The sequence below is a fragment of the Zalophus californianus genome, chromosome 2 (genome assembly GCF_009762305.2).
Source record: "Zalophus californianus isolate mZalCal1 chromosome 2, mZalCal1.pri.v2, whole genome shotgun sequence".
Taxonomy (NCBI): domain Eukaryota; kingdom Metazoa; phylum Chordata; class Mammalia; order Carnivora; family Otariidae; genus Zalophus; species Zalophus californianus.
The window spans coordinates 151,965,275-151,991,368 of NC_045596.1; the positions used below are offsets into that span (position 1 = coordinate 151,965,275).

Consider the following 26,094-nt stretch of genomic DNA (forward strand, 5'->3'; position numbering starts at 1 on the left):
AATGATATTACGTATGATATGTATGTAGATACATATGATATAAATAGATACCTCATATACACACGTACATATATGCAAATGTTTTTGCCTTATACTAAGTTTTAATTAATTGTATTGTGTTTGTGGCTTCCTTTCTTTAAGATATTTGGTGTTTGTGTCTTTTCTTAACCTAGAGGTTTATGGCTCATGTTGCTCTTTACAAAAATGAAAAAAAGTAATTGAGCTAAGCAATTTTATTGCTTGCAGTAGTGTTAGAAGGATATCAGCTTTTAGAGTTTATGTGTTTTTAAACTGAGCAGCAAAATGCTGACAACAGTGCTATTCTCATGCAGGTAGGAGGCATCTTGATGTTCAGTTTTTGTGCTAAAATGTGACATTTGATATTCTCAGTTTTTTATGATTATTCCGGTTTGTTGCACCATGCAGGTCCCTCACAACCCTCGGTCTGGTTATCTCAGCCCTAGCAGATCAGAGTGCTGGCAAAAACAAGAATAAATTTGTTCCATATCGTGACTCAGTTCTCACTTGGCTGCTCAAAGTAAGCTTCCCACCCCCACCCTTTCTGGCATACTCTTGGTGGTTGGTAGAAAGGAAGAGAAGAGTAGACTGTTAATCCCTCCTATCATTTCTTTTACCAATGTTCAAATTTAAAATCATTAGTCTCTCACATGATAATCATGGATTTAATAGATTAAGCACCTGATTCATCAGAACCTGGAAGCAATGGGATTTGGGGCACACAGAACCACACAGTTGCCTTTGAGATTTTGAGGTGTAGAAGAAGAACCTCATGCTAATCCTATAGCAGATTGAGTCAAAGGAAAGGATTTCCACTGCCTTACAGACTCTGCTGGACTACTCTGTTTTTCTCACAGACTCCTTTTGTTTGACTGACATTTTGGACCTTGTTTTTCTGATTAACATCAAGACTACTCATGATCACTTTAATTTACGTTTAGCTTCCTAATGTTGTTTATGGGTACAGAATAGAGCACACAGTCATTCGTTTGTTAATTGATTCAGTATGTATGAGAGAAATGGAAATGAGAAAGAACAAAAGCTATGAAGTGCTTATGAGGGGAATGTAAAGAAATGGGACCCTCCTTGCCCTCTACTTGCTCAGGGTCTGGTAAGGGAGATAAGATGTGAACACAAAATATTATAACAAGAGTCAGTGATTCCATGAGAGAGTTAGTAAGGACACGCAATAGGAATTTGGTGAAGAGAGAGGCTATTTCCAGGTCTCTTCCAGTCTTCAGGGTCCCTCTAGTCTATCGAGGTGGTGTGGTGGATTGAATATTGGATTAGGAACTAGAGGATAGAAAGTCCAGTGACAGTTTAACTCTGTATAGAGTTGCCAACCTGGAACAAAATATTTTATTTAATACTCCTTTTCCTTTTCTGTTTTTTTTTTTTTAAATGAAGAAGTAATTTTATGGGCCCTGTTTAGTTTTGTGATGAGTTCTTCTCTCATCAGTCAAGAATTTATTGAATGCCTGTTACTCACTGTGGTAGGGGTTGAGAATATAAAGATGAGTTAAGCACAGCTTTGCTTAGTAGAAGACACGACTTTTTTTTTTTTTGGCTATTTTTAAATTTTATTTTAATTCCAGTATAGTTAACATACAGTGTTACATTAATTTCAGGTGTACAATATAGTGATTCAGCACTTCCATACAACACCTGGTGCTCATCACAAGTGCACTCCTTAATCCCCATCACCTGTTTCATCCATCTCCCCACCCACCTCCCCTCTGGTAACCATCAGTGTGTTCTCTATAGTTAAGAGTTGGCTTCTTGGGCACCTGGGTGGCTCAGTTGTTAAGCGTCTACCTTTGGCTCAGGTCATGAACCCAGAGTCCTGGGATCGAGCCCTGCATCAGGCTCCCTGCTCTGCGGGAAGCCTGCTTCTCCCTCTCCCACTCCCCCTGCTTGTGTTCCCTCTCTCGCTGCGTCTCTCTCTGTCAAAAAAGAAATGAAATCTTAAAAAAAAAAAAGAGTTGGCTTCTTGATTTGTCTCCCTGTCCCCCCCCCTTTTTTTTGTCTTCTTTGCTTTGTTTTGTTTCTTAAATTCCACATATGAATGAAATCATTTGGTGTTTGTCTTTTTCTGACTAATTTTGCTTAGCATTATACTCTAGCTCCATCCACATCTTTGCAAATGGCAAGATTTCATTCCTTTTTATGACTGAATAATATTCCATTGTGTATATATACCACATCTTCTTTATCCATTCATCTGTTGATGGACACTTGGGCTGCTTTTGTAATTTGGCTATTATAAATAATGCTGTTATAAACATATGAGTGCCTATATCCCTTTAAATTGGTGTTTTTGTATTTCAGGGTAAATACCAGCAGTGGGATTACTGGATTGTAGGGTAGTTCTATTTTTAACTTTTTGAGGAACCTCCGTACTGTTTTCCAGAGTGCACCAGTTTTCATTCCCACCAAAAACACAAGAAGGTTCCTTTTTCTTCACATCTTCACCAACACTTGTTTCTTGTGGTTTTGATTTTAGCCATTCTAACAGGTGTGAGCTGATACCTCATTGTAGTTTTGATTTGTATTTCCATGATGATGAGTGATGTTGAGCATCTTTTCATGTGTCTGTTGGCCATCTGTTTGTCTTTGGAGAATGTCTGCCCTTTTTTTAATTGGATTATTTCATTTTTTTTGGTGTGGATTTGTATAAGTTCTTTAAATATTTTGGATATTAACCCTTCATTAGATAAGTCATTTGCAAACATCTTCTTCCATTCAGTAGGTTGCCTTTCAGCTTTGTTGATTGTTTCCTTCACTCTGCAGAAGCTTTTTATTTTGATGTAGTCCTGATAGTTTATTTTTGCTTTTATTTCCCTTGCCTCAGGAGACATATCTAGAAAGATGCTGCTATGGCTGATGTCACAGACATTTCTGCCTGTGCTGTCTTCTAGGATTTTTTGTGGTTTCAGGTCTTTAATCCATTTTGAGTTTATTTTTGTGGATGGTGTAAGAAAGTGGTCCAGTTTCATTCTTCTGCATGTGGCTGTCCAATTTTCCCAACACCATTTGTTGAAGAGACTTTCTTTTTCCCATTGCATATTCTTTCCTGCTTTGTCAAAGATTAATTGACCATATAATTATGGGTTTATTTCTGGGTTTTCGATTCTGTTCCATTGATCTATGTGTCTGTTTTTATGCCAGTACTATTCTGTTTTGATCACTACAGCTTTGTAATATAACTTGAAATCCAGAATTGTGATACCTCCAGCTTTTGTTTTTCAGAATTGCTTTGGCTATTTGGGATCTTTTGTGGTTCCATATAAGTTTTTGGATTGTTTGTTCTAGCTCTGTGAAAAATGCTGTTGGTATTTTGATAGGAATTGCATTAAATGTGTAGATTTCTTTGGGTAGAATAGACATTTTAACAATATTTGTTCTTCTAAGGTGACACAACTCTGACTTAGTCCGTGATGTGTTTGTAAAGGAAGTTGGGTTTTCTCTTAGTTTCTACTCTCTCAAAGGGTTATTGGTATTCAACTTTACTTTCTAAAACTCCACACACCATTTAAGCATGCTTTATTAAGTGAAACTGGCCACAGTAGAAAATCAGATAGAGTACTTCCTTTGGCAAAATGCAAAAAGAATTAGAAATTTAAAACAAAAGGATAAATAAGCAAAGTTTGATAATTAAAAACCACTTGTAGATAACTCTTGAATTTAAGGGGCATTACAAAACATTTCACTACCAAGGAAATAATTGTGCTGTTCTTCACGTGTCAGTAATTATCCTTGAAATCTCATTTGTTTAATTTCCAGAAGGAATTTCGATAAGATATTAATTTCTTCCTCAGGCTTTCCACAGAAATATTTCTTGATCATTCATGCTTATTCCCGGGATGTGCCTGATTTAAAAGACATAATATTCACTGTTGTGTTGTTTCATTGTTATTCCCTCAGTCCATTTAAACAAACACTAGGAAGTATCTTTTATGAAGTTAATTCACAGACTTAAAATGGCCCAGGTAATTATTGAGTATCCATTCCATAGGCTGGAGGCCGGGAGAATCAAGTACCATGCAAAGCACTTCATGTACATGATCTCATTTACTTCTCTGAAGGCAAATGGTAGTGTCCCCATTTTACAGATGTGACAGTGGTCGCAGAAATAAGATTGGAATCAGGGTTCACCTCGCTGCCCATCTTCTCTTGCCTAGGCTATATATTGTACCTCTTGCCAAAGGTCACTTTTCATTAGAAGGAGAAGCACTTCACTTTTACCAAATGTTAAGAGAGTCTTGTGAAAATACTTGAACTGAGGAACAAAACTGAACATTTTAAAAAGTCAGTTTATCTTCTGTTTAGTAAAATTAGATTGTAATTGTAACCTCTGTGTATTAATTCTTAGGCTAAAAAAATGAAGTTTTCTTGATTTTTGTCATACTTTTTACTTAAAAAACATACGACCTTCCACAAGCGAGGCATTTTTACAAAACTTACTCTGATGTTTAAACATTTTTCCCAAAGACCTCTCGGAATCGATTGATACACAAATCATTCTCCTTAGAAGTGGCTTTTATGTTCCTTTTGCTCTCTCCTTCTTTAATTCTAAATTAGTCTAACTCTCCCCGATCCTTGTTGGATTTCATGATTGTAGTATCGTCCAACATAACTATCATTGAACTCATGAAATTGTTCATAAGGTTTGCACTTTCTTTTAAAAGTGTTTTTGCATTGTATTTGCATTATAATTGTGTTATGCTCTTGATATTTACAACATCTGGGAGTCAGAGAAAATGACTGCCCTTGGTGATTTGTTGGGGGATAGATGTGAGTGCTCTTCTGACTATTCTCCAGCTCTTCTCTCGGTGGATGGAGTGGTTATTCATTTGGTAAGTGGTCAGTGGAGAACTGTTTCTTATTAAGAGGTTTTTTGATTCTCTGTGTAATCTTCTAAATATGAACCTCTTAACATCAAATAATTTCTGGTAATAAATGCTCAAATAATGGGTATCTTTTGACTTAATCCACCTTTTTCCATTATTACTGCCGCTTATCTAATGGAAGCAACTTTCATCTCTTGCCTGGATGATTGAAACATTTCCTTCGAACTTTCCATTCCATCCTTTATAGTAAGTTGTAATATCTTAAAAACTAATACTCTTCTTAAACTTCAGTCTCTTCAGTAACTCTCTTACAGGCCATTATGATAAAGTCCAAATTCTTTAACGACTTGTGATTTACGAGGCCTTCAGTATTCTGATCCCTCCCTATTTCTTATTGTTCATCCTGCTCTTGCTGTGATCAGTTCTAGCTAAGTGATGAGTACTCTTCTAGGACTTGACTCTTACTCTGCTTGGAACATTCCTCCTCTCTTCCTCCTACTTCCCTCCCCACTAGCCTTTATCTGGACGATGCTTATTCATCTTTAGGTCTCAGATACCACGACTCTGAAAGTCGTCCCTAACCTTTCAAGACTGGGTTTTCTGCTCATTCTGTTTTCTATGACCATGCTGTGTTTATCCCTACTCTAGTTCTTACCATATAGTGTTTGCTTCTCAGTGTCACCCCCTCGATGGTAAACTGTGTGAAGAGCTGAGTGAATGAGTACTTTCAGCTCTGCTCTGAATAGTGTTATGACCTTTGGTTAAGTCTGTCAGTCTTCCTGGGTCTCAATTTCTCATCTGTAAAATGAAATAATTTCATTAGATTACTTCAAAGAGTTCTTTCAGCTTTAAAAAGATCCTGCCTTCCAAAATTCAGTTTCTTTCCTATGTCCATTTAATTTTCAGTTGCTACATTTGAAACAAAGCTCATCTGATTTGCCTAATTAAACAATTAAAGAGTAACAAGAAGCTTTATACTTTCTCCTTGAATGAGTGCCAGTTCTTTTGTTGCTATTTCCTTCTTGCTAATGGCACGGGGCCATTTTTGAATATAAGCATATTGTTACTCGTGCACAAGGGCTTTTAAAATATCAAGTATTTGTCATTTGCCAGGTTTCCTTTTCTCAGCACAAGTTGAAGCACAATATGTATGCCTTTTCACGTTGGTCATTATTGTCACAAACCCCTTTTTACCCAATAGCATTTGCTGTTCACGTGGGCTAACAGAATGCAGTAGTTCTTGAAGGGCAGCACTCCCCATGGTGCTGCTAGTGACTGAACTGTAATCTGAGATGTCATTCCTGTGATCTTTATATATAACATTGGAATTTCATTAATGTGCGTCTTGACATTCTTGTGGAAGTTGCCAAAGCTGGGCACCAATGGTGTGCGATCAGTGTCTAGAGGTGAAGAGGAAAGCAAGCAATCATACAGACTTGGCAGAAGTCACCTCTGCCTTCTAGAGCCCAGATTACTTATGTTTCCTTCCTTTTCATGTGTTAGAGTGTATTTTCTTCAGAGGCAGAATTAAGCTCTGTTTTCTGTGGAAAACCGAATTTTCAGTAGTGGATCATCACATTGTCAATCACACACACACACACGTTGTCTGGGATTGTATTGAACTGTTAGCATGACCTAGGGAATTATTTTGTCTCTGGTGGTAGGACAGAATAACTTGGAAAGCTGTCTGGCCACCTTACTTGTTCCTCAGGTCTGAGCTCTCTCTATATTGCCAAGTGTCACTTTGTTACTGTGTAATTGTGGGTAGCCGTGAGGGAGTAAAAGTCATATTGGACTTGAAGGCGGAACACCGCTAGATTAGAATATTGTTCAGTTTACTAGTTCCGGATCTTTAGGCAGAGTATTTGACCTTCTTTGTTAAACAAACCTCTGGGGTTTTTTTTTTTGATCAGTAAAATAATCCAGTTCACAAAAGGCTGAGAGGACTAAGTCAAGTCTGCCCAAAGATGGTGTAAATCACAGATTGTGCAAATTTTAGATATGTTGATATTGGAAAAACTTTATGTCTTCAAAAGTAAGAATTTTATATCTGTCCAGAGCTGCCCAAAGTAGAGCTGGCTTTCTTATGACCTGTGATCCCCCATACTGGCCTGTTTGAGTCTTCTCTCTATCTTGAGAATCTATAATTCAGTGATATTCTATTGCTGAAAGAGGGTATTGAGTCTCTTTTTTTGGGTAATTCTTTTCATCTTGAGATGGTATGTTAGTGTAGTATTAGTTATCTATTGCTGTGCAACAGATTACCCCTAAAACCTAACAGCTAGAAATAACAATCATTTATTATCTCATAGTTTCCATGGGTCAGGATTCTGGGTGTGGTCTAACCAAGTGGTCTGGCTGGGGTCTCTCATGTGACTGCAATAAAGTGTTATCCAGGGTGGTTAGTGCAAGGTTTGACTGGGGTTCGATCTGCCCACCTAAGTTAGAAGGCTTCAGAAGACCTGTTTCCAAATTCACTCCTGAGGTCTCTTCATAGGGCCACCTCACCTCATGACAGTGGTTTCCCAAGAGTGAGAGAAAACACCTATAACAGAAGCCATGGTCTTTTCATAATCTCATCTCAGAAGTGACATGCCATCTGCTCTATTCTATTCCTTCTGCTCTATTCTGTTCCTTAGAGGTAAATCAAATGTCCTGCCTACACTCAAGGGAAGGGGCTGGGTACTGAGGTATGAATACCAGGATGTAGGGATCATTGGGGGCTGTCTGAGAGGCTACCTGCCGCAGGTGGATTACATTCAGCCTTTGGATGGTGAAGTGGAGTCGGGGTGGACTTGATTTCTGGTTTTGTAATAACGAGTTATATCTAGTTATTTTTTTTCTTGCTTTTTAAAAATTTTATTATGTTATGTTAATCACCATACATTACATCATTAGTTTTTGATGTAGTGTTCCGTGATTCATTGCCTATAACACCCAGTGCTCCATTCAATACATGCCCTCTTTAATACCCATCACCAGGCTAACCCATCCCCCTACCACCCTCCCCTCTAGAACCCTCAGTTTGTTTCTCAGAGTTCATAGTCTCTCATGGTTTGTCTCTTCCTCCAATTTCCCCCCCCTTCATTTTTCCCTTCCTACTATCTTCTTTTTCTTTTTTTTTAACATATAATGTATTATTTGTTTCAGAGGTACCAGTCTGTGATTCAACAGTCTTACACAATTCACAGCTCTCACCATAGCACATACCCTCCCCAATGTCTATCACCCAGCCACCCCATCCCTCCCACCCCCACCACTCCAGCAACCCTCAGTTTGTTTCCTGAGATTAAGAATTCCTCATATCAGTGAGATCATATGATACATGTCTTTCTGTGATTGACTTATTTCACTCAGCATAATACCCTCCAGTTCCATCCATGTTGTTGCAAATGGCAAGCTTTCATTCCTTTTGATGGCTGCATAATATTCCATTGTATATATATGTGTGTGTGTGTGTGTATGTGTGTGTGTGTGTGTGTGTATACATATATATCAGATCTTCTTTATCCATTCATCTGTTGATGTACATCTTGGCTCTTTCCATAGTTTGGCTGTTGTGGACATTGCTGCTATAAACATCAGGGTGCATGTACCCCTTCAGATCCCTACATTTGTATCTTTGGGGTAAATAACCCAGTGGTGCAATTGCTGGGTCGTAGGGTAGCTCTATTTTCAACTTTTTGAGGAACCTCCATACTGTTTTCCAGAGTGGCTGCACCAGCTTGCATTCCCACCAACAGTGTAGGAGGGTTCCCCTTTCTCCGCATCCCTGCCAACATCTGTCGTTTCCTGACTTGTTAATTTTAGCTATTCTGACTCGTGTGAGGTGATATCTCCTTGAGGTTTTGATTTGGATTTCCCTGATGCCGAGTGATATTGAGCACTTTTTCTTGTGTCTGTTGGCCATTTGGATATCTTCTTTGGAAAAATGTCTGTTCATGTCTTCTGTCCATTTCTTGATTGGATCATTTGTTCTTTGGGTGTTGAGTTTGATAAGTTCTTTATAGATTTTGGATACTAGCCCTTTATCTGATATGTCATTTGCAAATATCTTCTCCCATTCTGTCGGTTGTCTTTTGTTTTTGTTGACTGTTTCCTTTGCTGTGCAGAAGCTTTTTATCTTGATGAAGTCCCAATGGTTCATTTTGGCCCTTGCTTCCCCTTCCTTTGGCAGTGTTTCTAGGAAGAAGTTGCTGCGGCTGAGGTCGAAGAAGTTGCTGCCTGTGTTCTCCTTTAGTTATTTTTTAATGTTCTCAAGTGGAAGTAGTTTTTTGAATTTGTTGGAGCCCATTCTAAAGCCCATTTCACCTGACCGATCAGTTTTAGCATAATGAAGATGAGTGTCTTTTCTTTAGCACCCTTGTCTGAACTGTAGAAGTGGTTGTGTAGAAGGTAAGCCTGTTTTCATAGTTTTTGGAGTTCTATCAGAGGGAATAAAATCAGGTACTTTCAACATATCTTTTGTTTTATAAGACTATAATTATGCCTTATGTTTGAAAAAATTTGCAAGGTGCCTGATAGCTTGTAACAGCAACACTTTCTGAGCCATTATTTAGGCTTCATAGAGATTCCAAGGACATGGCATTATGGAGTAGATTGTTGGTAATCACTTTTTGATCAGATAACAAATAATATCATGATTGTTCAGTTTCTCTAAGGAAGATTTTTAGGCATTTAAGAAATCATTGTTTTTTGAGTAGCCTGCCTAGAACCAATTGTTATTAAACTGAAATAAATGTAGGCTTCCTTGTATTTCCGTCTTTTCTTAAAAACCAGATCTCCTTTCTGCAGAAAAGTAGCTTGGCAGAGAAGAAAGAACATGGGACCTGAAGTCAGTATATCTGTATTTTAGTCCTAGCTTTGTCCTTAAATATGTGTTTGACCTTGGAACGTTCTCTCACCCTATCTGACTTTAGCTTCCTCATATGATGTTTTCTTCCAGCTTAAAAATCCTACTCAATTTCTTTCTCCCTCTAGGACAGTCTTGGGGGTAACAGCAAGACAGCCATGGTGGCCACCGTCAGTCCAGCAGCCGATAACTATGATGAAACCCTTTCAACTCTGCGGTATGCAGATCGCGCCAAGAACATCGTGAACCATGCTGTGGTGAATGAGGATCCTAATGCACGAATTATCCGGGATCTCCGGGAGGAAGTAGAAAAGCTCCGAGAGCAGCTAACCAAAGCGGAGGTATAAGGCACAGCCAAGCCACACTTTATGGGTCTAGGAAAAGCTAGAATTTGAATTGTCTTCCCCTTAGCTGTAAGTGATAAGTACTCCACCTAGAATTTTTGCGTTTCCTATAGGAAGAGAAATTTGAGATGAGTGATAAATAAAGATAGAGGGTTATAGTTGCAATTTAGAGAGTTTTTACAGATGTGAAAGGATTGAACAGGAGGCGAGAATAAAGGGAATTGCAAAAATGTTTCTTTCCACAGTATAGGTATAACTAAGAATAAAGGAGAGAGATGCTTGAAACAAAACGTATGCAATTTTAGTGCAGAAAATGGTGGAGAGTGGACATAGACTGATGGGGAGAGGATTCAAGCAGGTTTTGTTGTATCATTTGTTCATTGGTTGAAGACAGAATGGAAATCTTTTTTTTTTTTTAATTTATTTATTCTGACAGAGAGAGAGAGAGAGAGAGACAGCGAGAGAGGGAACATGAGCAGGGGGAGTGGGAGAGGGAGAAGCAGGCCTCCCGCTGAGCAGGGAGCCCGATGCAGGGCTCGATCCTAGGACCCTGGGATCATGACCTGAGCCAAAGGCAGACACTTAACGACTGAGCCACCCAGGCGCCCCGCAGAATGGAAATCTTAAGGAGTTCTTCCACATCTTAATAATCTAGTTTTTCCATGTTGTGGCTTAATTATGTTTGTGGAAAAAAATATTTTATAGCATCTATTTAGGGGTGCCTGGGTGCGCAGTTGGTTAGGTGTCTGACTCTTGGTTTCAGCTGAGGGTTGTGGGGTCGAGCTCTGTGTTGGGCTCTGCATTCAGTGGGGAGTCTGCTTAACGTTCTCTCTCCCTCTGCCCCTCCCATTCATGCTCTCTCTCTCTCTCAAATAAATAAATCTTTAAAAAAAAAAAACCAACTATTTCGAGGTACTCTGTTTCCACTACCCTTTGTACATTCTGTAATGTATGGTGTTTATGTTCCATTACTGAATTTGAAACCTATATAATTCTAACCTAAAACCAAATGCTCATCCTCTTTTCAAAGGTGAAATAAAATAGCAGATTCAGGATTTCTAGTTTAATTAGCATTTTGTTCCCATGATTTTCCAGCACTGGGGGACTCTTTCCTGGGGTCGGGACCATAGCCCTTTTCTTTCTTATAATCTGTTTTCTGGTAGTAAGTTGGTAAAATACATGGTCAAAACAATTATCTTGGTTATATTTTTGCCCATTGAAATTTATCCTTTTTTTACAGGGGTAATTTTACAGTTCATCAAGATTCTTTGAAATTTTGTTTCCATCTTCTTGGTATTAATAACACCATTCACTTTACAACATGTACAGATATTATCAGTATATACTTGAATCAATACCTGAAGTCATCAGGAGAGACTAGAATGAATCCTGTGTATTAGTCTAGGTATATGACCTATTGGGATTTAAAAATAAGCCCTTGAGAGCTTGAACTTTCTGTCTCTCTAAATGTAATTAGATCTTGGGGCCCTTGGGTGGCTCAGTCATTAAGTATCTGCCTTTGGCTCGGGTCATGATCCCAGGATCCTGGAATCGAGCCCTGTATCAGGCTCCCTGCTTGGCAGGGGGCCTGCTTCTCCCTCTCCCACTCCTCCTGCTTGTGTTCCCTCTCTCTGTCTCTTCTCTCTGTCAAATAAATAAACAAATAAATCTTTAAAAAAAAAAGGTAATTAGATCTTCACAGTGACAGTAGGTTGGAAGAAAACAGTTAAGTCTTTCTTTCAAGCCCACCTTGGGTAACTGAATGAGCTTTGTGGGATGCTTACAGTCTGGATGCTGTGTGTCAGTGGCATTCATCATTCTGGTTTAGGTAGATCAGAGACCTCAGTGAATTGTAGAGCTGAGAGGAGGCGGATTGTTACTTTTATCCTTCTGGATTTAGTTAGTGCTTTCTTCAGGGCATGGTACAGACATTTCATTAAATAAATATTTTCTTACAGGCAATGAAATCTCCAGAACTGAAAGATCGGCTAGAAGAATCAGAGAAGCTAATCCAGGAAATGACTGTGACCTGGGAGGAGAAACTAAGGAAAACCGAGGAGATTGCACAGGTTCGTGCTTCCTGATTAAAGCAAGAGAAAGCTCGTGGCAGTTTGTGCAATGCAACTCATGACGTTTCTGGTTCCTTTTTTGATTTTTAGCTTTGAAGATGGCAAATCTAGCACCAGTAATAAGAACCTAGATCCAAGAGTCTCTATTTTACAAAGTTAATTTGAAGGATAAGATGTAATTACAATTAATAGTTCATTATGTAGGAAATGTTTTTAGGGTCATAAGCCTTTTTTTAAATGAAGTAACTACTTTGTAGCCTCTGACTATGAACCCCCAATTCTATTAAGTGCTTTGCTTACCCAAACTACGAACTTACCCAAACTATGAAATTATTAAGGATCGATGCTCGGCTATAATAGTATTAGTATATACTCAGGAAAAGTAATATGAAATACCTAAATCTGAGCTGTCTATCTCTTATGTTTAGAATACTTAATACAGATAGAGTTGTGAAATTTTAGGGAGGGAACATTAGCACTTAGAAAGAATCCTTAATGTCCAGTTGTCTACTTAATAAAAGACTTACTCCGTAGCATTCCTTTTAGGTGTGTATTCAGCCTCCGTTTTAGAAATATATGTGGTAATGTGGGGGCCAATACCCTGTCGAACAGTCTTTTCATGATTGGACAGCTGTGATAACTCTAATGGTAGCTATTTAATCGAAATCTTTTATTCTTTCATTTCTGCTCATGGTCCTTAGTTTGTTCTTCCAAAGCTAAGAGAATGGGTGTCCCACATATATACAGTAACTGAGAGTAATAACAATAGCAAATATTTATTGCATACATCCTGTTGGGCCCTATGCTAAGTGCTTTTAAATACGGTATTTTATTTAATCCCCCCAAGAGCCCTATAATACAGGGACAGTCATTACCCAGATATTTAAGGTAACCTCTGCCTTCTTCCTCTCCTTTTCTAAAGTTGAAAATCTCTGGTGTTTTCAACTGTTCCTCATATTAGTAAATATATAGAACTTGCTACTTTTGTCACCCAGCAGGTTCCATCTTTAAATGTGCTGTCCAGAATCAATTTATACATCAGATGTTGTAGGATGGTACAACTATTACGTAGCATAAAGTGGATATGATATTAGTACAGACTTATTTTTAAATATTTTTTATTATAATCATTTTCAAAATAGATAAAAACAAGAGAGAAGAGCATAATGAATCCACATGTGGCATCACCCAGTTTCATTGAAGATCAACATATGACCAGTCTTGTTTTATCTGTATCCCTACACGGGGTTATTTTAATGCAACTTCTTCAAATTACAGGGAAGAGAATATTCCAGTGTATGAACTTTATTTCTCATTACATATTTTACTTTTTGTTTTTCATAAATTATAAGTCATTCTAATAATTATCCAGTTTAGAACTAATTTGTGTGAGCCTTTTAGAGCTACTCCAAAAGTAAACATTGACTTTGAAGTGCTATTGTATTTGAGTTGCTTAGCTGATACAAGGCAGGATAGGTCTAAGTGAAATTGCAGTGCTAATGCTGGTGAATCTAACTGTTAGCATCTTTCCTTACCTAACTGTTCTCTTCCTCTGTCAGGTATCCCTTTTGAGGACTGTGCCTGATTTTATCCAGCACCTCATTTAACACCTTATCTTCGCAAGTCCCCAGGCTTTCATGCTGCTGAGCTTGCTTCTCCTCTCTCAGGGAAAAAGACGTAGTCTGTTGGTCATTGACCTTTTTTCAAAAGAGACTAGCATTTCCCAAAATGTATTTCTGGCTGGCAAGATAGCCACCGATTATTAATAAGTCTTCTGGGAAGAAAAATGGTCCATGGTCAGATAACTTTGGGATGGTATCCCTAAAAATAGCAAAATCCTTAAGCTGTAATTTAATTGTACTGCAAACTTATGTTGTGGCCCTAGTTGAATGACTTAGCTTGTCTTGTCTTTCTTTACAATCAAAGGCTTTTGGTGGCTGTGACTCATTACCACTTGCTATTTATATATAGTCAAAGACACCCTGTTCTGCCCCAATTCATATACCTTAATCCTAGAGCATTGGTTACAGGAGTCACCTGTATTCCCCTATATGCATACTTTTTGTATATCGTGTGGATTCAGAGGCAGGTAGGCACAAAAAAGAAAGGTTCATATTCTTATGAAAATAGTACTTGAATGCATATGCAAGTTTTATTTTGACACATTCACAAGACTCACGTTTTGAGTGCTCACTGTGTGTCGTGCACTGTACTAGGTGCTAGGAATTCACAGTGGGTATATAGGATCTGTGCCCTCATAGAGAAATGGTCACGTAAACAAGTATGAGTTACCAAGTATGAGAACAAGTACCCTTCAGATAGAAGAAACAGGTGTAAAATCTCTTAAGCTCAGGAGCGCATTCTTGACACTTTCAGGGACCTGGAAGAGTTCCATATAACTATAGCATAGGCTTTGAGAGTAGGAATGATAAAACATGAAGACGGAGAGGAAACAGGCCAGATCAAAGGACCTGTGGACTTCGTTGAGGGAGTCTGGCCTTTATACTGGCTGGGGAGTCACTGAGGCTATCAAGCAAGGGAGTGCATTGAAAATTTGACCTTTTGTAAAGACCACAGTTGGTAAAACAGCTTTGCTCATATGCACAGAATTAAATGAGAAAGACAAATTCAAGATGTCAGGTATTTTCAAGAATGATAATTGAGAACTCAGTAGAATACTTGGTTGCTATTGGTAATGCCTTTATTTCTCAAAATAAAAAAAAATTTTTTTAAAGATTTTATTTATTTGACAGAGAGAGAGAGAGGCAGTGACAGAGCACAAGCAAGGGGAGTGCAGGGAGAGGGAGAGGGAAAAGCAGATTCCCTGCTGAGCAAGGAGCCAGATGTGGGGCTCGATCCCAGAACCCTGGGATCGTGACCTGAGCCGAAGGCAGATGCCTAAGGACTGAGCCGCCCAGGCACCCTCAAAATAAAGTTTTAAGTAACAAGATAAAATAACATTATATAGTTTGGAGAGAGAAAAAAGGCAATAATCTATAATACCATGTCCTAAGATAACATATTTGAACTGTAAAGTTATTTAATAATTATTGCAGTGTACGAACTTTTATATCTTGCTGTGTCAATAGTTGTGGAATTAATAGTTCTCTAATACATTTACAGGAGCGGCAGAAACAGCTTGAGAGTCTTGGAATATCTCTTCAGTCTTCTGGGATTAAAGTTGGGGATGATAAATGCTTCCTTGTTAATCTGAATGCTGATCCTGCTCTGAATGAACTTCTGGTTTACTATTTAAAGGTGAGGTAACAGGCTTTGCTGCTATTTCCTGCCACAATAAGAACAGTATTTCATGGTATTTTTTTTTTAACTTAGAGAGCCATGCTTATTCCAAAATAATGAGAATTAGCAAATTGTTTTTATTTGAATAAGCTGAAGTGTAGAAAATCTTGAGTTTCTGGGATTAGTTTCCCTTTTTATTTATTCTTAAGATTTATTTATTTATTATTTGAGAGAGAGAGAGAGAGTTGGGGTGGGGAAGGGGCAGAGAGAGAGAGGGAGAGAGAGAATCTCCAGCAGACTCCCCGCTGAGCACAGAGCCTGACATGGGGCTTGATCCCATGACCCTGAGATCACGACCTGAGTCGAAACCAAGAGTCGGACACTCAACCGACTGAGCCACCCAGGCACACCTGGGATTAGTTTCCCTTTTTAGTCTTCGAGTAATGTAATTCAACCTAGGAATATAAAACATAATATTCTGATGTTATTTCCAAGAAACTAAGTAACTTTAGCTACTATTATTGACTGTGATTTATACCAGGGAGTTAAGTAGATAACTTTAAAGCTTAAAGGAAGACTTTTAAAACTAAATGATTTATTAGTAGACTAAAACTTTTGTGGTTTATTTGAAGCACACCTTTTTGTGAGTGGTTAGATTACAAGAGGAAATGTTTAAAGAAAGTTATGATGTGAGGCTACTTACTATGAGTTTTGTGTTTCCAGTAATTTAGGAAAATTTAAAAATTGGGATTATCAACTTATAAAAAAAAGAATAGATCACTTAGAGACTGAGAGGGTCAGAGTACAGAATAGAAAACCCAAATAGTGATGTGTGTTGAAATCTGTAAATTGTGGGACATATCAGGGAGACAAGAGACAACTTTAGAATGAGCGGGAATCCTGAGCCACTACATAAATTATGAGGAGCTCATAATCACTTTGTCATGCCCAGAGCATAAGTGAATTAGGTAATGGACTATAGTATTCTGACATGTGGTCAGTAAATACTAGGAGGAAATTTTTCCCTCCCTTACAATATAGGCACTATATATGTAGATTTAACTAAGGTGACTAGGAAGTTAAAGATAATGAGCTGGTAAAGTTGGAAACTACTTTAAAATTAAAGCCATGTGGCATCATTTCTAAAGAGGCTAAAGAATTCACGACGCATTGGCTAGTTTCCCAGTTTTTATCAGAGATATCCTGGCATAACTGGTTTGTGTTATTTTGATAAAGCCCCTTTATTAATGAGTATCTGATACCATGTTTTATTATGCTATGAGGTAAATTGTGTTTTTGATGCATGCAGCCTATGTGCGCTCCCAGATATTGTACTCAAGTGGGAGCAACATGAGAGTAGCAGGGAGATGACCCGCATTTTTGTCTGGATGTGTGATCTCAAGTCCATTTCCCCCTCCAGTCTACAGATTCCTCCTGTATAAATGGATGCTTTGTCTGGTTACCTTACAGGGTTCCTGTGAGGATTACATGAGATTTACAAGTACTTTGTAAACAGAAGCACTATATAAATATAAAATATTCCACATGTCTTATTTGATGCTCTGTGTGGTACCTTATGTATATTATCCTTGTCTATTAGAAAAAAAAAAGTGTACGTGATTACATCCCGTACCGTGTTTCTTAATGATGGTGGCAGCATTTTGTGTTAGGGTTTCAGCTGCAGATACTCATATGCTTTAGGAGAGGTGTAGTATAGAATAGGACTCAAATATTCAGAAATATTTTTATTTCTCAGAACTCTGAATTCTTTTTCTTTCTGATGTGATGAAGTTCAGATTGGAACACACAAACACATACGCCCAACAAGAAAAAAACCTGATTCATATCTGTTCCTTAACTAAAAAATTAAACAAAGAAACTATTTAAAGACTTTTGGAGGGTAATCAAAATATTTCTGGTCATCTTGTGTGGGGGTGTCGGGATTCTGTTTCAGACTGTGTGGTCAACCCTGTTTTGGCAGAGTTTGAGGTAGTGTTGATTTCTTCACTGCCCAAGCTAACCCCATGACAAAAGTATATTCATGACCAAGCACATTCAGAAGGATGATCTCAGTCCAAGAACAGTTTTTTGCTTCAGTAAAGTGATACCATGATGTGGGAAGGAGGAATTTGGAGGCTGAGCATTTTACTTATTTATTTATTTTTTTATTTCTTGTCTTCGAATTCTGAAGTCAATTTAGATGCTGGGCAGATGACTTCACATCTCTGGGTGATTTTCAGCACCCCATCTATAAATGAGAGTACTGGATTAAATGATCTCTCATGTTTTTTCTAGTTCCAAGTGGTATGAGTCTCTTCCAGAACAGAATCCTCCATTTATTTGTTTAGTCTGGAACTGGCAGAGGCAGGGTATGGTGGCCAAACCATAGATGGAACATAACTCCCAAGATGATTTTGTATCTAATTTGCATGCATAGGCAGTCCTTGTGTTGCATGGTTCCAACACGCACAAATTCCAGTTACCACAATTTAGTAAATAATGTTGATGCATGCCACTGCTGTTCGTGAGATTCTACATATGCAGCCAGAGAAATTTAGTGAGGGTGAACTTCTCGATGTAAGTCATGAAAGTGTGACGAGAAGGATAAAGATGTCCCAAAGGGAGTGACGCCAGAGAACACTTCCCATTGAAGGAGCTCTTGGAAATATTTTGCAGCGTCTGGAGCACAGAGGTTAAAACGGTAGTTCCTTAGAAAGGAGTATCACAGTTTGCCAAGGCACAGAAAATATGCTCACTCCATATTGTAAGTTATATATATATATTGAGAAGAAGGCAAGTAGTGTTCAAACTACTCTTAAGTTTTTCGCAAAGAAAATGTTTTAAATTTCAGTGTGCCCAATATTCTAAATTATGGTATACTAAATAGTTTTACTGTTTTTTCATTTCCTTATACATTGTGACAGTAAGAGAATTCTTAATGTTTTTACGGACATTTTAAAAAGTCACAGAATAATTGCGGTTTTCCCCATTGATTATTAAGATCTCCTTGCAAAGTTATTTTTACAGTTCTGTGTTCTCGTGCAAAGCAAGGACTGCCTGTGATTCTGAGATAGTCTTCCAGTGCTGGCCTAGCTTCTAGAGGGAAGAACTGCTTCCCCCACCTTAAAAACATGATGCTAGTAATACACTTTGTTTCCTGAAGAGTTTTATAAATACTTACTAGAAAAAGGGGAGGGGGATTCGTGCCCAAATTCCAACATGCAGAGAGGACCACAGTTAATATTTAATAGTTTTATCCATATTCTCTGGATCTATTCCTGTATGTATGTCTATAGACTTAGAATGATACATATTTTTATATTACAGAAATGGGATCATAATATAATTGATCTAAACATGCCTTTCAATTATCCACCAAATCTTTTCAGGAGGGCTATTTTGCTCATGCAGTTCTGGATCTACGCTTTTCACAAGTCACTTATTAATGGCCTGGGAAACAAGGCTGATTCTGAAGGATCTGGGGCAAATTCTATATATGCACTGTAAGGATTCATACCTTGATAAATGATTAAAGCAGCAGCAGCTTTAAAACACATGTCGATCATATAGATGACAATGCCAGTCGTCGTCTTGGCCAGTATTTGGTCGCTGACTGAGGGGATCAGAATGGCAGAGGCACCAGCCAGTCAGTGTTTGTGGAGCTGCGGGTTCAGTTTCAAGGACCCCAAGATGAATAAGACACAGTTAGGGCACATTAGGAGTTCTTGGGTCGGCAGCAGTGGGACTCCTGTGGTGTAGGACTTGAATTCATAAAAGATGGGCAGATACCTTCCTGCCTTTTTCACCTCCATTCCAGAACAGCTGTCTTCAGAGTCTTGGTTCTGTTAAACCAGCGTGACTTCTTTATGAAAGAATTTTGATTATTTAAATATGTGAGGAGTAACTACTTTTCTGCTTAATACCCCTGGTACTCACTTACCTTTTCCTTCAGAAATTATCTGAGAACGCTGATAAGGCTGAGGAACCTCACAGGCTTTACTAATATGCTACTTTTCCTTCTTGCAGGCTCGGAAAAGCTTGCCCTGTGAAATTTGTCACTAGTGGACAAGTCCTGTCTCTTTTCATCTTCCTTTCTCTCCTCCCTCCTTTCACCTCACTCTGTTCCTCTCTGTCTCTGTCTTTCTCTCTTTCTTTTAGGACTTAGTTGATGAAAGGGAGATTCTTAAAAGAGCCACGTAAGTAGTTGATTTATAAAGGAAGCAAGGTACAATAAATTCATAGAATAGTTAACTAATCATCTCCAGTGAAATTAAATTTAAATGGATGAAGAAAGGTTAAAAAGCCATTTCTAGCCTTTGATTATTTCTCAGATCTTTAAATCTAGTATTTTATATTTGTTAAAGTTTTCCCGAAAACTAGTGTACTTTAAGAATCATTATATCCACGGGTGCCTGGGTGGTGCAGTTGGTTGGGCGTCCAACTCTTGGTTTCAGCTCAGATCGTGATCTTGGGGGTCGTGGGATCAAGCCCCTGTGTTGGGCTCCATACTTGGCACAGAGTCTGCTTGAGACTCTCTGTTCCTCTGCCCCTCTCCCCCTGGTGCACCTGTGCTCTCTCTCTCTCTCTCTCTAAAATAAACAAATTTTTTAGAAAAAGAATCATTATATCCATATATCACATAGAGACTGAAAAGCCACCCCTGATTAACTTTATCTTATTTGATTACCTTGTACTTTCATAGCACTTATTAGATAACCTCTATACCAACCTATGATGTTTATTTTTTTCCTCATCAGTATTTTTACTGCAGTGCTTAGAGCACAATAGGAGGAATTTATCAAGAAGTTTATTGTCCAACTTGTTTAAATATCAAACAGTAAGGCTTTGGGCAGATGGAGCTTTTAGAGCTCAATGTTTGAGATTCCAGCAAATCATCCAAATCAGAATAGAGTATAATCTCAAATGAGAAATTTAAGTTGTCGCTGAGATCATAAGCACCACAGATGGGACTTTGTCTCTCTTTTATCTCTGGTGACTCAATGCCCAGCTCATGATAGGTGTTCAGTATAATATTTGTTGATAAAATGAAGTTTTTCTCCTAGAATTTGGATTAGACCTTTGCACGTTTGTGTTAATATCTTGTCTCCAGTAATTTTTAATTCAGTCTATGACCAGATACTTAGCGTCCACTATGTATCATGTACTGTTCTCTTTGTTGGAGGAGATGCAGGAGTCCTGTAAAGATTGCTGTCTAAATAAAGGGAAAACACCATTTGTACAACAGGTAGTAAAATGTGGTACCTACTCTGAATGTAATCAGGGTTCAGAGAAGGGAGAAGTCAGTGTGGCCTAATGGTGAAACATTCAAGTAGAAGATGAAACTAGACCTAGGTATTGAAAGACATTCTCATTTAGTTGAAGGGAAGAGGGAGCATTTCAGGCAAAGAGAACAAGAGCAAGGGCACAGATGTGGGCCTGGAATATATAGCTCAAGGCTTACTTCTACCTCCACCTCCACCAAAGTCACTGTTAGGACTCCTTCTAGAATTTCTTACAGGAGGAGAAATGGGATTATACATGGAAGTGGCCTGAACCAAGTGCTTTGGGGATTTTTCCTCCTTTTTAGGTGGCCTTGTGTCCTTTTTCTCTGTAGACTTTTTTTTTTTTTAAGATTTTATTATTTTTAAGTAATCTCTACACCCAGTGTGGGGCCTGAACTCACAACCCTGAGACAGAGTCACATGCTCCTCCAACTGAGCCAGCCAGGCATCCCTCTCTTTAGATATTTCTTTCCTTCTCTTGGAACTTCTCTCCAGCATGGGGTTGGTGTTGTAAAGTCAGGGTGGGAAGAACCAAAGTGGGGAATGGAGACAGGCACGGAATAGATTCTTCAGGCCTGCTGCTGAACATCATAAAGCATTACTTGCAGTTTCCACACAGTCAGGTCTTGTTCTCCAGATTAGGAAAGTATGGGGATTAGCCAGGAAGCCTCAGCTAGTAGTGAGGCGTAAAGGTTTATGTGGAATGTTCTCTGTATTATATACACTCCTTGGGGATTGAATAGGATACCATGGGACAGCTCTGGATCCCCAGCTCTTTGTTTCCTTAGAAACACCACTGCAGTATAGTTGAGTGAAGAAACCCCCAGAAAAGGGGAAATGAAAATACTAGTGGGGAAGGGCCCTTTTTATGAGATGGAGGTCCCAGAAGAGATGGGAAGCACTGAGACCCACAACATAATTAGAAGAGTTACCAGCAAAGAAGAGGAGAGAATTGTCTTCCTTTGAGTCTGAAGGGAAATGATTGTTCATTTATTTTTCTTTTATATTTATTGAATTCCTAATTATGCCACACCTGTGTTAAGTGCTTGGATTACAGTGGGGAGTGGGTCAAGCTGTTCTCTGCTTTTTTCCATGCTAGCTGTGGAGACAGATACTGAGCCCACCACAGTCAGTGCTAAGTAAGGAATTGAAATAGGAGAGTAATGGGGTGGTTATTTCTGATTATCAGTTCGAAATATATCTCTCTGAGAATGTGCCCTTTAAAGGTGAGATAGAAATGGTAAGAAATTACCAATATGAAGGTCAGCGGGAAAATGTTTCAGACCAAGGAAACTGCCAGTGTGCTCAAGGGGCAGATAAAAAGCCAGTGTAGCCTTATCTTGCTCCAGGAGAAGGGGGAGTGGCAGGAGCTTGGATAGGAGAGGTAGGCGGGGCCACATCACTGAGTGTTTTTTTGAAAGCCTGGATAAGAATTTGGACTTCATTCGAAGTTCAAAGGGAAACCACTAGAGGGTTTTAAATAAGGAGATCACATGATCAGCTATTATGCTGGTGATGGATGGGGCTGGGGGATTAGGGTTAGAAGTGGAGAAAATAGGAGGTTCATGTATTCACCCCAGCAATACAGCAGGGTGTGATAGTAGAGGTGGGGGAAAATAAGCCAATTCTGGACATGTTTTGGAGGGACAGTCTATAGAGATGTTCTGATTGACATGGGCCCAGGGGTAGGCTGGTAAGGGAAGGAGAGGACTCAGGAGCATCTAAGCTTTTTAGCGGACTAACTGGGTGATGGCAGTAATGACTATTAATGGGGAAGAGAATAGATTCATTGGGTAAGGTTGGGGGAGCAGAAGTTCTGCTTTGTGCTTTTCACTTTGAAATGTCTTTAGACACTCAAATGTCATGACATTTAGACACTTTGGAATGGCTTTAAGCAGGGCACCTGGGTGACTCAGTCAGTTAAGCGTCCGACTCTTGGTTTTGGCTCAGGGCATGATCTCAGGGTCCTGGGATGGAGTCCCGTGTCAGGCTCCGTGCTCAGGGTGGAGTCTGCCTGAAATTCTTTCCCGCTCCCTCCCTCTCCACTCTTCTCCCAGCTTGAGAGTGCGCTTGCTAGCCACTCGCTCGCTCACTCACTGACATACATACATACATACATACATACATAAATCTTAAAAAAAAAAAAAGAAATGTCTTTAAGCATCCAAGTAGGCAAGAAATAATGGCTAGCGAGACTAGAATAGTGGTAGTGGAGGCAGGAAAATAATGGAACTGAAGTCTATATTTCCTCACCGGTGATTTAATTTATATAAAGACAGTGTTGCCTTCAGGCGGGGTCTGAGGACCCAGAGGGGGTCCTGCATGATCAGCCTTTGGGTGTAGGCCTTTGCAAGAATAGAAGCAGGAAAAGGAGCAAAAACAGCAATTTTTCATGGGGTTCCTTTAGTTTCCCTGTTTCAGCAGTATTTAAAACCCCTGCAACTGGATAAAATCATCATGATCAGAGGTCCACAACTACTTCCACCGGCCAAATCTATTTCTCTGCCTGCTTCTCTATGGCCTGGGAGCAAGAATGGTTTTTACATTTTTTTTTAAAGATTTTATTTCTTTATTTGAGAGATAGTGCATGAGAGAGAGAGAGCATGAGCAGGGAGGAGAGGGAGAAGCAGGCTCCTTGCTGAGCAGGGAGCCCCACACGGGACTAGATTCCAGGACCCTGGGATCATGACCTGAGAGGCAGTTGCTTAACCGACTGAACCACCTAGGTGCCCATGGTTTTTACATCTTTTTAAATGGTTGAAAAAAAATTAGAAGAACCACAGTATTTCAGACACATGGAAATTATATGCAGTTCAAATTTCAGTGTTCATAAATAAAGTTTTATTGGAAAGTAGCCACACTTGTTCATTTGTGTATTGTCTGTTTTCATACTACTAGGCAGAGTTTAGTGGTTACATATGGCTTGCAAAGCCTAACATATTTTGTATCTGACCACTGATCTAGGTGTATGGAAGGAGAAGGTGGCTTAGGGACACATCCAGGTGTTATCATTGTTTAATTATGTACCAGTAGTTAAGTGTTGAACTGCATAAGAGGGAGCTTGATTTCTATATCTGCTTTCTTAGTTGCCAGCCAAAAAGCAAGGCTGGTGATTGGGGCTTCAGGAATTGATTGTGGCTGTACAGTAAGAAGAACACATCCATCATATCTTCTATGAGGATTAGGGAGACCATGGGATTCATAAAGTAATTTTAATCTTTTCAAGCTCCTTAGATTTGAATAGTTTTTTTATCTTTGTGTTGATTATCTTGATTGAGACCAGGTAAGTGATGTACAACTTAAGTAACTGTAGTTTTCAGACCAGTAATTTTGGTGCATTATTGACACATGGCTCATGCTCTGAGAGTAGTATAAAATATTTGGGATCAAGATTGCAATGGAAAATAATGTAGTATAGACATTAATATAAAACTGTAGTTTTAGTTTTAAAAGGTGTAACTCAACTCAGTGCTATTTATTCCTTATAAGGAAATATACCTTATAGAATATATTTCAGAGAAAGCCAGAAATTCCCTCTACCCCATTCCATTTGCTTCAAAAAACCTTTTTGCTAAGGTAATGGATCAATGTAAGAGGGCTCAGAGGAGATTCAGTTTCTATATATGTAAGAATATAATACTTATCAGTGACTTTGATTCTTTTGTAGGAACATACATTGATAGGTTCAGCAAATTCCCAAGATATCCAGCTCTGTGGAATGGGAATTCTTCCTGAACATTGTATTATAGACATCACAGCAGAAGGCCAGGTCATGCTGACTCCTCAGAAGAATACCAGGTAATATACTTTCATTAGTGTTAATGTCACAATACTTTTTAAGAGGACGAAAGTACACTAGTTGTGGATGTTATACAGCATGTTTGGCCTTTGCTTTTAAGTTCACTTATGAAGCTATCCAGTTAGTTACCAAGTCCTTTACATTGAATTTTTTAATATCTCTTAAACCCATATCTCCTCTCTATACTCACTACCGTGGCCTTATTTAAATAAGACCCTCATCAAATCTTGATTGGAACTATGCCAACACTCTAATCTCTTTCCTGGGTCACTTACCATACAGCCAGATGGCTTTCTACAATTTTTTTTTTCCCCAAAGATTTTACTTATTTATTTGACAGAGAGAGAGAGAGAGAGAGAGCACAAGCAGGGGGAGCGGCAGAGGGGGAGGGAGAGAGAAGCAGGCTCTCTGCTGAGCAGGGAGCCCAGTGTGGGGCTTGATCCCATGACCCCGGGATCATGACCCGAGCCGAAGGCAGACACTTAACTGAGCCACCCAGGTGCCCCAAGCTTTCTACTAATTTTGATACAAAATCCCTTATATCCCTCCTATTTGTCTCCTATTCCTCTGTGCCTGTCATTCCTTTGGGCAGCTGACTCCTGTTTGACCTTCAAGGCTAAGCTCTCTCATTGTCTACTTTGGGGGAATTCCCTGTTTGGTCTACATGAAGGGCCCCTAGTATATATTCCCAGTACAGCTTATGCTTCCTGTTATGTTAAGACTTCATACTGTATTCTTTTCCTAAAAGACTTTATTTTTTAAGTAGTCTCCATGCCCAGTGTGGAGCCTAAAGCGGGGCTTAAATTCACAACCCTGAGATCAAGACCTGAGCTGAGATCAAGAGTCAGACACTTAACCGACTAAGCTACCCAGGTGCCCCATCATATTGTGTTCTTGTGGGCTGTTAACTTTTATTATCCCAGTAGACTGTGAGCTCATTGAGGACAAGGGCCTGTCTTTTTTGGATCTCTGTCCTTAGTATGTAATAGAAGACGAGTATATAAATGCTCAAAAAGTAATAAATGAATGAAGAGATATAACATTATATAAAATTAAATGTTTCTCAGTTTGCTTCCTTGAGCTGTGAAGCTGTTATTCCCCTGTTATATAATGGTCGATAACTGTTAACTGACTTACATTGATTCTTCAAATGTTGACCCATTTCATTATGTGGTACTGAATAATCATTAATATCATTACTAATCTTGGGGTGCCTGGGTGGCACAGTTGGTTGAGCATCTGACTCTTGGTTTCAGCTCAGGTCATGATCTCAGGTTTGTGAGATTGAGCCCCAAGTTGGGCTCCACACTCAGTGGGGAGTGTGCTTGAGATTCTCTCTCTTCCTATCCCTCTGACCCTCCCCTTACTCTTCCATGTGCTCGCTCTCTCTCTTTTTCTCTCTTTAAAAATAAATCAATCAATCATGGGGCACCTGGGTGGCTCAGTCAGTTAAGCGTCCGACTGTTGGTTTTGGCTCAGGTCATGAGCTCACAGTCGTGGGATCAAGCCCCGTGTTGGGCTCTTCATGGAGTCTACTTCAGATTCTTTCTCCCTCTCCCATTCCCTCCTGCATGCGCGCACTCTCTCTCTCTCAAATAAATAAAATCTTTTAAAATAAATAAATAAATCTTTAAAAAATA

General features: G+C 39.0%; 1 protein-coding gene across 3 annotated transcripts in view; it reads left to right on the forward strand.

Moving 5' to 3' along the window:
* KIF13B (kinesin family member 13B) overlaps positions 1 to 26,094 on the forward strand; it is a 196,917-nt gene that overhangs the window by 81,660 nt on the left and 89,163 nt on the right. For all 3 annotated transcript variants that reach the window (XM_027598107.2, XM_027598108.2, XM_027598109.2), the window contains exons 10-14: positions 427 to 538; positions 9,849 to 10,061; positions 12,023 to 12,133; positions 15,257 to 15,391; positions 24,323 to 24,453. In XM_027598107.2, coding sequence (XP_027453908.1) covers positions 427 to 538; positions 9,849 to 10,061; positions 12,023 to 12,133; positions 15,257 to 15,391; positions 24,323 to 24,453 — 702 coding nt within the window. The remainder of the gene's footprint in view (positions 1 to 426; positions 539 to 9,848; positions 10,062 to 12,022; positions 12,134 to 15,256; positions 15,392 to 24,322; positions 24,454 to 26,094) is intronic.